At 39.6% G+C, this 12,105-nt stretch overlaps 1 protein-coding gene across 1 annotated transcript in view; it reads left to right on the forward strand.

The window, feature by feature from the left end:
• Window positions 1-1,471: 1,471 nt before the first annotated feature.
• SPTLC2 (serine palmitoyltransferase, long chain base subunit 2) overlaps window positions 1,472-12,105 on the forward strand; it is a gene marked incomplete at its 3' end in the record, with an annotated part of 59,207 nt that continues 48,573 nt past the window's right edge. Inside the window, exons 1-4 of the mRNA XM_010288324.1 lie at window positions 1,472-1,660; window positions 10,334-10,488; window positions 11,519-11,667; window positions 12,000-12,104. Of these exons, the coding sequence (XP_010286626.1) occupies window positions 1,535-1,660; window positions 10,334-10,488; window positions 11,519-11,667; window positions 12,000-12,104 (535 nt within the window). The remainder of the gene's footprint in view (window positions 1,661-10,333; window positions 10,489-11,518; window positions 11,668-11,999; window position 12,105) is intronic.

The following is a 12,105-nucleotide window of genomic DNA, read 5'->3' on the forward strand; positions in this document are numbered from 1 at the left end:
GTTAGGATCAACCCTTTTCCTAGGTATTGATGTTTGAGAATATATTTTTTTAATGCTTTTCTTGTTATATCTGGTGATAAGCTGCAATTTGAGTACAGTCCAGAGAGATTTGAGCAACACCCTAGATACATCCTTGTCCTAGCCCTCTTTTCAGTTTGGTATTAATATAGGCATTTATTGAAATGTATTATCTTGGTTTCCTTCTTGTCTTCTAGCTGCTCTCACGCACATCTGGCAACATCCTTCATAATGTATTTGGATAGCAGAGAGTTACAGAATTGTATGCCAATCTTAATCTGTTTAGATTACCTAATAGGTTGTGATTTTCGTAAGCCTAGGAGTACTGGCAAAAATAAATCTATTCTGCAAGGAGTAAGACTTGTCACCTTTGATGCTACAGATGGGGATTTATGTCTTGGAGATTGTTCTTCCACACATAGCTATTCTTTTATAGGGTAGCTATTCTGTAACTTTAAGGACTACAGATAGCAATTTGCATCTAATGGCTGGGTTTCTATGTTTTGATACATTGACTTTTGAGATCTGATCTTTAACTTAACTAGACTACTTGTTCAAAGAATTAAAACCATGGTTTTCCCCCTAGTGTTATGAGTGAGCCCTTGCCTTTTAGCTGTGAAGTTTTTTCTGTAATAGCCACAAATATTATGTGTTACAGTAATTGTGCTCGAGATGGGCATGCACATTTATTATATAACTAGTCAAGCTCTTATCTTCAGGAGATGGTATGTAAGTAGCAAGATCACTTTTAGTGTGGATTTTATGCAGAAAGCCTTGCTTTGTTCTGTGTGCTGACATATATGCAATGTTGAGACTGTGTATACAATGATTTTTTTGTCTGTGGTGTCATGTCCACCTCATGGATGAGTACAGTGTTTACGTCAGCATCTTTAGGCTGATGGCTACGGAGACACATAGATTATGCTTGTTTTGTTACCATAATATAGGCTTCCAAAGTTGAGTCTATTTTGATATTTTCCAGTTACTTTTTCAGTTCTCATAATCCTGAGAATACATTGTTTAGATTAATAAAACTATTAATTTCTATTTTGTTTTTCCCTGTGGTGAGTCTGGGAAGCCTCACTCTTCTGTTATTTGCGTCTACCTAGTTCTTGGTGAAGGGAGAAGGCAGTTTTTTCATTTTGCTTGCCCTGGATGTAAGCAATTCTCTCTATGCAGCTTTGCAAGCTAAAAAACTTTAATGAGATGTTAGACCAAACTGCACGAAATTAGTAACTGTGACTTTGGTTATATCAACAACTTTGCAACCTCTTATATGGAGACTAAGTATTTATCGGTAATGGCTGAACCTAGCTGGAAGTATTTGGAGCTGGGCAGGGGTGATGCAGAGCTTATAGCTGATCGGAGGGTCAGGGACTACTCTGAAATGCCTGTAATTTCTTGAATTAATATCTCACAACTGCCTCTCTTTAAATTTCTACTATAGGTAAATCATATTGTGCACAATGGAGGATTATACAAAAGGCCTTTCAATGAAGCTTTTGAAGAAACACCGATGCTGGTTGCTGTGCTGACCTACGTAGGCTATGGTGTTCTCACTCTCTTTGGATATCTGCGAGATTTCATGCGGCAGTGGAAGATAGAGAAATGTCAAAATGCAACAGAAAGAGAAGAGCAAAAGGTAAGCACTGGGAAATAATGGTCCATGGGAAATTATGCGGCTGAGGCTATAGCTTGAGCATTTCTTTAGGGAGCAGTGTTGTTCAAAGTATTCTGCTGTTTTACTTGTCTTCTGAGTGCCCCAAATATTATACTAGTACTGCTGTGTTGTCAAACAAAATACTGTTTCTTCTAGTTGGGTTATTTTTTGGCAGAGTAGTTCCCTCATCTGGTTCATTGCAAAGCTGCATCAACAGTTATATCAACAGGCTGAGAGATGCCCCAGCTGCAGAAACAAGAGCATGGGGGGAAAAGACTGTATATGCCAGCAGCAGCAGCTAAAGAAATGCTTATCAGAGAATCTGGTTTGAGTTTGACAGCAATGGGAGGCTTTTTAATGCTGCTCTGGTGGCTGTGTTTTGATTTGGAGGCATGCTATTCATTCTCTTTAGCCAAAGCAGTTGCAAAGAAAAGCTTCTGGATGAGAACCAGAGCACAAGCTGTATCACTTTAAATTCATTTGGAGTCCAGAACACCCGCAGGTTAGCTGGTGAGTAGTCTGAGGTACTGACTCCTGACTCACTGATAGCAGTTAAAAAGAATTAATTTGTAATAAGACCTAGTCACAAAAGCATCTGTTACCCGGTGAAAAATCTTGCCTGTTTCAGCAGTCTGGAATAGATAATCCTAATTTTGAGTAGTTGTAAAATACTTTGAGAGGCCTTTATTCCCCACAGCAATTAATTACTGTTAAGAAAGCTACTCTTTAAACTTGCAGTTAGCAAACTATTTCCTGCTAACTCTTAGTGTGAGCCCTCTTAGCATAGTGTGAATACCAGTGAGCTTTGCTCCTATAGTGAATTGGCTTACTTTTGCTGATCAGGGTTCTGTTTGTCTCAGCTGCTTTGGGGAGCCAGTCTGATTTATAAGAAGGAGTTTGTTTTCCAGTTGCTGGTTTCTGGTCCTCTCGGCAGACACACAAGCAGTTGGCTAGCAGAGAATAGGGGGGGCAGTAAGGATATCTCACTAATGCAAACAAATAATCAAGGGTGGGAGAGGAGAAGAAAAAAGAGGAAGGCTTCTTTGGAGGCAGCAGCACAGTAAAGTGCATGTCATCTTATGGCAGATTAGCTAAGATGCAGTAAACTAACCAGTGCCTAAAAGCACTTCACAGTAGCTTCTTTGAGCATCGTGAGGTAGAATTAAGTTGATTCACAGTAAGGCGCTTAATTCCAAAACAGAAACGTTCTCATAGGAGTTTAATGAGTAATAGGTATTTCATATTTTTTCAAATTACAGGAGTTTAAATTTATAATACTTCCAAAACTGACTACTGGAATCTGGAAGTAAAAGTCTTGGATCCCTTTTAAAAGTTACAATATCAGAATAAGGATTGCTGCCTAAATATCAACTTGAAACTTGATGTTACTCATTAATGTGATTTGAGCTACTCTGGTTTGTCACCTGAGAACGTGGCACCCTTGTATAAACTAGAAGTCGATACAGAAGAGAAAGTCAAATAGTTGCAGAAATCTACCAAGATATTAGAATAAATGTTTAAATATTGGTCTGTACTCAGGGTACTTGAGGATTATAAAGGGGTAAATGAAGTATTGGTGCAGCTACTCTATACTGTAGTAGTTATATTTCTGTTGCACCGTTTTTGTGAAACATTTGTTCTGTTACCACTACATAAGGTGCAAGACTGCTTGCAGTAGTCCTTTTCTGTGGGAGCAGTCATGACTCTCATATAAGAGTGCACAAAAGGAGGACCTTGGGCAGTAGGTCTAATTTGGGAATGCATTATTGATATTGGGCTCTCTGTAAAGATTGTCACAGAGGACATGGAAGCACAGACTTTGTTAGCAACTGTTCGACCTAGTTCTAAAAGAAATTTAGCCTTGAAATTTCTTATAAACTAACTTAGCATTGCATTTTACCCTGAAAGACATTTGCTTAACAACCATACCTCCCGGACAGATGAACTGAAACCCTTTGAATTTGTGTGTTGACCATTGGTTGCCAGGAAAGAGGTGCATGTATTCTGTTTTTGTTTTGTACATAGGATGTCTGTGGACGTAGCTAGTAAGAAGTGCCAGTGAATGTTGCGTAAGAATGAAAAATAGGAAATCCTGTTTAAAAAAGTTCTGGTGTTGAAGAAATCTCAGCCTAGTATACTTCCCCAAATCACGTTTCTAGTGCTTAGGTTGGAATAGCTGTTTCCAATATTGGGCAAATAGAAAAGTGATCATGTGAGGTCTAGAACCTACAGTACTTATCCTCACACTTTGCTGCTTTAGGCTTTTTTTGCCTGCAAATGAGTTGATGAGAGCATGTTGCAGCGCATCTAGTGTGGTAGCCAGGTTTTATTTTGGTGCAGGGCAGGGGTGTGCTTAATGATTTCTTTTGAAACAGTTTCTCATGATTTTCAGATATTTGAATCTCTCAAGCTGCTGGCCGACAGCCCAGTCATCTTTTGGTAAGGGAATGGAGATACTAGTGCTCCGAAAAAGCTCAAAACTCACACTTTTTTTTTTATTAATACGTGAAATTGGAGGAGCCCTGCGGTTACCCTGAGGTAGTCTCTTGTGACCTTTGTGTGGAAAGTAACATTTTTTTATGTAAATTCTAAAAAGCCAACTAGATTATTATGATTTTCTTAAGTATCAAACAAAAGGGTTAGTTTTAGCTTTTTGAAATAGTTTGTAATTGCTTAGGTGAAAAGTTCAAAGCAAAGGCAGTGGGAGTAGCTGTGTAGCTGAAAGGTGTGTGACAACCTGCTTTGTGAGCAAAACAAAGTTATGTAGTGTGAGCCCTTTCGTAAAGGGGTCAATGAACTTGTCCTGAAAGTTGTGGAATTGAAATATGTGGATTTTCTGAGGTGTGTTTCTGAAGGTGATCACAGTTAAAAGCATAAGGTAAGCCTAGGTTTAAAATACGGTATTAAAAACAAAGACCAAATAAAGCCACCTTCAGTTTTTATGTGTTTTGGAGGGCAGTTTATTTCAGTAGAGCAAATCCTTAAATTGTCACTTAATATTGCAATCTTAGAAATTGAAAGTGACTAATTTAAAGAGCAGGCTTTCCAACAGGTCTGTATTGGGACTGTCTCTGATGGTGGGTAAATTCCCTGGAATTTTTTAGACCCTTGAATTGGAATCAAGGATTCAGGAAAACCTAATATTCAATCACCATTGGAACACAAAAGGGCGAAAAGGGACAGGCTTTGCTAGTACTGATTTCCAGGAAATAGTCTGATGGGGTTTGGCTTTGTTTAAAATGTATCCAGCTGGGCTTTTCCTGGAAACCAGTGTTGTGCAGCACATCCTCTCTGAAGCATTACCAGTCTGTTATAAGCATGGGTAAGTGGCAAGATTAACAATTCTCAATTACCCTGGAATCAATTTGTGCATACCAAATTTAATGTAGTGTCTGGTCATATAATGTAGTTAAATTTGCAAAATGCTTGTAGTATTTTATAGGCAGGATGAAAATTATTTTTACCCTTCTTCTGGTCTGTTTTGCCTGTTGATTGGTACCTCGTACATTTTGTGTACAGGAGCAACTGTGCAAAGCGGGGCAGTAACTCTCTAACATACCTCTTCACACTCAGTAGCTTGCCCAGTTAGAACATATTTCTAGCATCTGGGGTTTTCAAACACTTGTTCACAGGAATCTAACTGTAGGATTATCTCAGGGGCAATAAACTGGAGTCTTTTGCTTAAGTTGTCTTAGCATCTGCATGCTCGTCAGAGGCCTCCTGATGGTATAAAGGCTACCCGCAGTTATTGCTCCACTTTTTCTTGACTCATGTACCAGTGAGATGGAACTAGTCTTTCTGCTTCCTTTTAGAAGCCTGAAATTTGTTGCAATTGTCTACTTTATTTCCATCCACAGTCAGTTTTGTATTATCAGGGAATGCATTATGTGAATTGCAGATAAGCCTGGCTGGTGCTCATGGCACCATTTGTTAGCTTAGGTGCAATGCTGTGAAAACTTGGCTCTAAAAGCAGCATAATCACTGCATTTGCATGTCACTGTGCCCCAAGCTAATGGTTACAAAGCTCTCATTATGACCTTCACTTGTAGTATTAATTTACAGTATGATGAAATCTTGGATTCCCAAATCACCTATGCTAAGGTGCTGCACCCCAGGGGGGAATTTTATTCTTCCCTTGTTTCACTCTTTCTTGAAATTGCTATGCCTTTCAGGCTTCTGTGAGACCACTAGTAGTTAAGTTTCTTCATCAGGCATCACCTTACTAATAGGGAATGTGTTCTAGGCTTAAGTTGACAGGATTGGAGCTTTTTAGGACTTCTTAGCTCCATGTTCATATGAATTCAAATGAAAGAACATGCTGCTTTTGCTTCCCCCTTTGGAAACAATATAATGTTTGCAGTTGTTTGACTGTGCTTAATCTGAAGATTCCTCAGAGGATCAACTCCTAGAATATTTTTCTTTCAAATGAAGCTGTTCCATCTCGGGCTGGTATTCTTAGGATCTGTTATGGCTGGAAAGTGTTGGATCTGAAATAGGATGAGAACTTGATGGAAAAATAACAACAATCTCTGAAAGCCGTTTAAAGGTGACAGTGATTGCTTCCAGCAGTAGGACACTGTTGCAGCACAGCGCTGTGGCTGCACGTGCCAAAAATTTGAAATCGTATGGATTGATTGATAGATTTTGTCACCCTTCCCCAAATGCTTTTCTGTGGTTGTCCTGGTTTCAGCCAGGACAGAGCTGGTTTTCTTCATAGAAGCTAGTGTGAGACTGTGTTTTGGATTTGGAATGAGAAACTGTTGATAATGTGCTGATGTTTTGGGTTGTTGCTGAGCAATCAAGGACAGTCCAGCTTCTTGTGCTGGCCTGCCAGCGAGCAGGCTGGGGGTGCATGGGGAGCTGGGAGGGGACACAGCCGGGACAGCTGAGCCAGGCTGGCCAAAGAGATATTCCCTACCATACGACGTCATGCCCAGTACATAAACTGGAGTTGGCTGGGGGGCGGAAATCGCTGCTCGGGGAAGAGCTGTCGATCACGGGGTGGTGAGCAATTGCTGTATTGGGCATCACTTGTTCTTGTACATTCCTTTGTTGGTATTATCATTGTTGTTCCCTTCTTTCTTTCTGTCCTATTAAACCGTGTTTATCTCAACCCACGAGTTTTTTTCCCAGTTCTCTTCCCCGTCCCACTGCAGGAGGGGGAGTGAGCGAGCAGCTGCGTGGTGCTTAGTTGCCGGCTGGGGCTAAACCACGACAGTGGTTCAAAGATTGAAAACGTTTAATTTCTGTAACAAGTTCAGGTGGTCTTTTTGGTGTACTGTCCTCTCTACTGTCCAGCTGAAATGCCACAGTGTGGGGGCAGGGAAAAGAAAGAAAAAACATAACCTGTAAACCAACCTCTCTGCCAGTTCCAAGAGAGAGCTCTCCAATTCCAAAAATCAGTACCAGTTTATGAAGTCACGATATCTGTACCATTTCTCTTTTTTGTCTTCTCAGATGCATGGGTCATGAGAACCTCTTGGGGGGGGTTAGGATTACTGAGGAAATAGACAATCCAGCTTTGATTTATGCTAAAATAACACTTCCTGCCTGTCCTATTCCAAGGAACTTTCTCAAAAGAGTTAGCTGGGGGAGGTTTATTTGGGGGGGGGGGGGTGCGGGACAGGCAACAAAGGGGCTGGCATTAAGCTGATGCCTCACTTAGAGCCCTTTGCTATAATCTTACAACTCAATACCCCCAAAAAACTAAGGGTAGTGTCCCATATTAGACCTTAATTCCTTTACCCATAATTTGTTCCTTGAATTCTTCTTGACTTTTAAGACACCTTTTTTCCTTATCGTAATTCATTAGGTTCAGAGAACTCTACTTCACGGTTAAATCACTTGAAACTTAGTTATACAGTGGGCTTATGAGATCATACCTGCATGTTGTATCTTGGTGGTGTCAACCTGTTGTGGGTGATTGTCTTTATCTCACCCGTTGAGCTTGTTACTCTTCCTGCTTTGTCAGCTTGGGTTTCAAAATAAAACATGCTCTATCTGATCAGTAATCTGAGGTGAGATTGGACTGTATCAGCCCAGGCATACCTGCTTGAGTTGGTATAATGACTCATTTCCAGCCTCCGCTCCTAGCCAAGAACCTTGGCTAAGATCTCAATTGTTTCCTGGGTCACATAGTTAGTGTGCTTGAATAACTACTGTAAACCTGAATTCTCATGTAAAGATGGTTAAGAGCAGTTGAAAATGCTTTAAAGGATCTCAGGAGATTATAATTAGACATAACAAGTACAAGTCCCTCAAGTATTGATCTTCTAATGTGCCAGAGTTTCTTTTTGATGTTCTCACTTCCCCCACCCCTTCTACAATGATGTAGCAGAGGGTTTCAGACACTTGTAGATAATTATTTCAATTTTGTGTCATGAATCGGGACCTTCTTAGTCTATTGCTACAAGTACTCTCATGTGTATCACCACTTTGTAATAGGGTGCAGTAGCTATGTAACTTTTCAAATATGAAGCAAGTTCTCGAATGCATTTGTCAATACCAAGGTGTTTTTCTCCATTGTAGAAGTGACCAGTTTGTTAGTGATTCAGCCTTGAAACCCACTTTCTGCGTGGGACAACATGAGACACTGAAGATGAGGAAGGATAGAGCTGTGTAGCTACTTTAGAAAACTTAAGATTTTCTAGGGGATTACAGCTTTGTATTAGCTGGCCTACCACCCCTGTTAACCTCTCTTGACAAAGAGCCCTCCGAGAAGACCTGGCACATGTAAATAATGCAAAACTATACTTAAGTAGAGGAACGTGGAAGAAATAATTGCTGTTCCACGCATCTTAGCTCATAGAAATCTTGTTGCTGCTGTCTCTCTTTGCTGAGAAAGGACATACTTGTGATTCCCTGGAGGAGTGATCATTGGCTAAATTTGGTTTGTTTTTCCATGGCTGAAATGATGAAAATTAGTATCTTTATGCCTTTTTTGCATGTCATTATGCACAGGCAAATCAGAAAGGGGCTTAGGTGCACCTATGTCTGCTTAGAAGTTGGCACTTTTGGGCTCCATCTTTCCTGTGCAGCTGCTGGTAGGAGGATGCCAGAGGGTGGACCTAGATGGTTCCTTTACTCCAAACTGAAAGGACAAAGTTGTTAAATCATTAAAATAGGAAGGTAAAGAAAAAAGTACTCTTCCTGCAGTCAAGCACTGTAAGTAAAAACTTGTCAGTGGCCATTTGTTTGGGTTGTTATTAAAAAGCTGGCATAAATGCTCCTGATTTTGCTTCAGTGGTACAAATGTCAGGCACCGTTAATATTTGGTCAGAGAGATATTCTGTGTTGCTTATCCTGTCACCAAAAATAAAATACCCCTCACCATGTTTGCATTTCTTTTGTGAAAAACAGGAAGAAATGTTGCACTGGCTCTTACCTTTGTCATAAATTCTACTTTTTCCTTTTGTAGATTCTTAAAAAAGCGCGCTTTTTTCCCCCCCAACAGTAGCAAATGAATTATGCATTCTTATCACTACTGAATGTCAAACTTCCTTTTAATTGAATAGTAATAAGGAAATCTCATGACTTTGAAGCATTTTAAGTAGGCCAGAAAAAAAATGTTCTTCAGTACTCAGATGTCCTTGCTGTTACCGTTAGTTTGACATTCTCGTTCGTTATCCATTCAAGACAGTCACTTACTTTTCCTGAAAACGTTGGAAGGTAAGTTAGAATTCAGGAAATGCACATGCAAAGAAGTCCTGTGGGACTTAAGTGCCGATAAGCTGTGCAGAAGAGAGGTGCCACAATGTAGCTTACTAGCTTGGATTCAGAACAAAAAATCGCAGAAAGTTTTAATGGTAACCTCTATAATAATGCTAGTGCTGCTATATTAAATGCATTTCTTATTTACAGAAAAGAATACAGCAGAATATCTGCGTTTTCAGTTTCTTTGTATATTCAGTAGAGCAGTACATATTGTTTGGTGCCAAAAAGCAATTGCATGTTGCTTGCTCTGCTGAACTCTGAATGTTGAATACAAATCTCTTGCAAAGATTATCTGATCACACATTTCACATAGGGGGTTATTGTATGTTTTGAAAGAGATGCTCTGCTCAGCTACCCAGCAAGAGCTGGAAAGAGAGCCAAGGTATTTCAAGTCCTATTTGAGTTCAGAGAACAAGACCTCATTGTGTCATTAGGAGCTCCCAATTCAGTTTCTGTGTTGCTTTCAGCACTCTGTCTCCTATACGTTAGAATTCTTTGAGGTTTTCTAACTTGATGCATGACCTAATGCCATGATTCTTTTTCCTAGTTGTGGTTGATGGCTTTTAGACTCTATGAGCTACTTAAGTTATATACAAATAAACACCTACTGTTGAGGAAATCTTGGGGGCATGGTAGATTTACAGGTTTAAAAGTTTTGGGAAATCCCATCTAGCAGATGAATCTCTTCAGTTTTGCTGCTGTCTCACCTTCAAATAATTTTGCACTGGCACGGATTTCCAGGATTAAAAACACTTTGGGTGGAATTGGTTTGAAGTCTTGTGATGAATAACTCTAACTTTCTTGAGTTTTCTTGGGGGTTTTTTGTGGTTTTTTTTTTTTTTTTTAATTTATAAATTACAGCTGAATGACAGAAACGACTTATTCCTAGTTTGCTGTAATATGTATTTTCCTTTCACTTTGAACGCTTTTGATGCATTTCAGGACTTTGTCCCATTGTACCAGGACTTCGAAAATTTCTACAACAGAAACCTCTACATGCGCATTCGGGACAGCTGGAACCGTCCAATCTGCAGTGTGCCAGGGGCCAAAGTGGACATGATGGAGAGAGTTTCCCATGATTATAACTGGACGTTCATGTGAGTCAAAATTGAAGAAAAGGCTTCCAACAACTATCTTTAGGTAGAGGGTCTGTAAGTGCAAGTTGCAGGCTATAAGGTTAAAGAAGCAGTGAATTGTGTTTTGAGCTTTCCAGTGGCTTGAATAGATGAATTTTGCTCTTTTGAAACAAGGTGGCTACTTGTGTGTAATCTCTTGACCACTTACTAAGGCTCCCGAGTGTGTTAAGGTGTCATGGGCATATGCCCGTAATAAATTTAATACTTTTGTGTGTGATGACCAGAACCTGGAGTAGATACTTTGGATTGCACTGCTACTTGTGACTTTGTGTTAATTTAGAATCTGTCCTGACACTTGAAGTAAATGTTGCTGCCTGAAACTGAATTTAACATTAAGAACTGCAACAGTCTGTAGAAACAAAATCAGAAATGCATGGACAAGGATTTTTACAAATTGGAAACAACATATCACAAGTTTGATGTGAAGAGGTTTGCTGCACAGTACTCTGTGAAACTAGTCATGTCTCTTCTTGGCTTTCAAGGGCAAAATAATGAAAACTTTTTTCTGCTAAACTTCTTCCTTAATCTCCTTGTCACGTATTGTTAGCATAGGAGTGCCAGATGTGTTTCCTTTTTGTGGTTAGAGGATATCCTGCTTGAGGGACTGCCAAGATAATTGATCTGGAGATCTTATTTAGTAATTGAAAAGAAAGTTGTATGTTTCTGGGATGGAGGGGGGGACATGTCAGAGAAACAACAAATTATTTGAGAGGTCTCCAGTGATTTTAAATATGATAGCAAATTAATCTTTTAATGTAAACTCTTTTGGGAACTAGTTTGAGACCGTAAGGCAGGGAAAGGATTTCTTTCACTGATCGTTTTGGTTTGAGGGGCAGTACTGAAATAATTTAGTGGTTGGTTCTATTGATTTTTAACATTTCAGTGTATATTCTAGGAAACTGAAATAAGAACCTTCTGGTGTAGTTAATTTTTTTAATTGCATGTGTCCTAACTTGTGCTTTGTTAACTTTTGCCTATACCTAACTAACAGGTACACAGGGAGAGTGATAAAGGACATTATCAATATGGGTTCCTACAACTACCTTGGATTTGCACAGAAGGCTGGGACTTGCCAAGAAGCAGCAGCTAAAGTTCTGTCGCAGTATGGAGCTGGTGTGTGCAGCACTAGGCAGGAGATGGGTAAGTTGGAGTAAGATAGGATGTTCCCTGAATGTGTGTTTCAAAGTCTGTAATCTGATCGCAGGTCTTTGAAACACTACTTGTTCCAACTTTTGAACTTCAGACTAATCAGTAAAGAAGCTTTTACTTTAATGAAGACAAATTGACTTGCTGGGTTTAGTTTACATGGCACAGCAGTTGGCTCACTTATGTTTTCATATTTATTTTTTTTTCAGTGTTCTGTTATGGACCTTGGAATAAAGAGCAGCTGGTTGGTGGAAATTCTTCTTATAGAATATAGCAGTAGTGAAAGCTTCTTCTCACTCTGAATTTCTCATTTGTTTTGTATACAGGAAACTTGGACAAACATGAGGAGCTGGAAAAGCTAGTTGCCAGGTTCCTAGGTGTGGAATCTGCAATGGCATATGGAATGGGGTTTGCAACCAACTCTATGAACAT

The sequence above is a fragment of the Phaethon lepturus genome, unplaced genomic scaffold (genome assembly GCF_000687285.1).
Source record: "Phaethon lepturus isolate BGI_N335 unplaced genomic scaffold, ASM68728v1 scaffold35055, whole genome shotgun sequence".
Lineage (NCBI taxonomy): Eukaryota > Metazoa > Chordata > Aves > Phaethontiformes > Phaethontidae > Phaethon > Phaethon lepturus.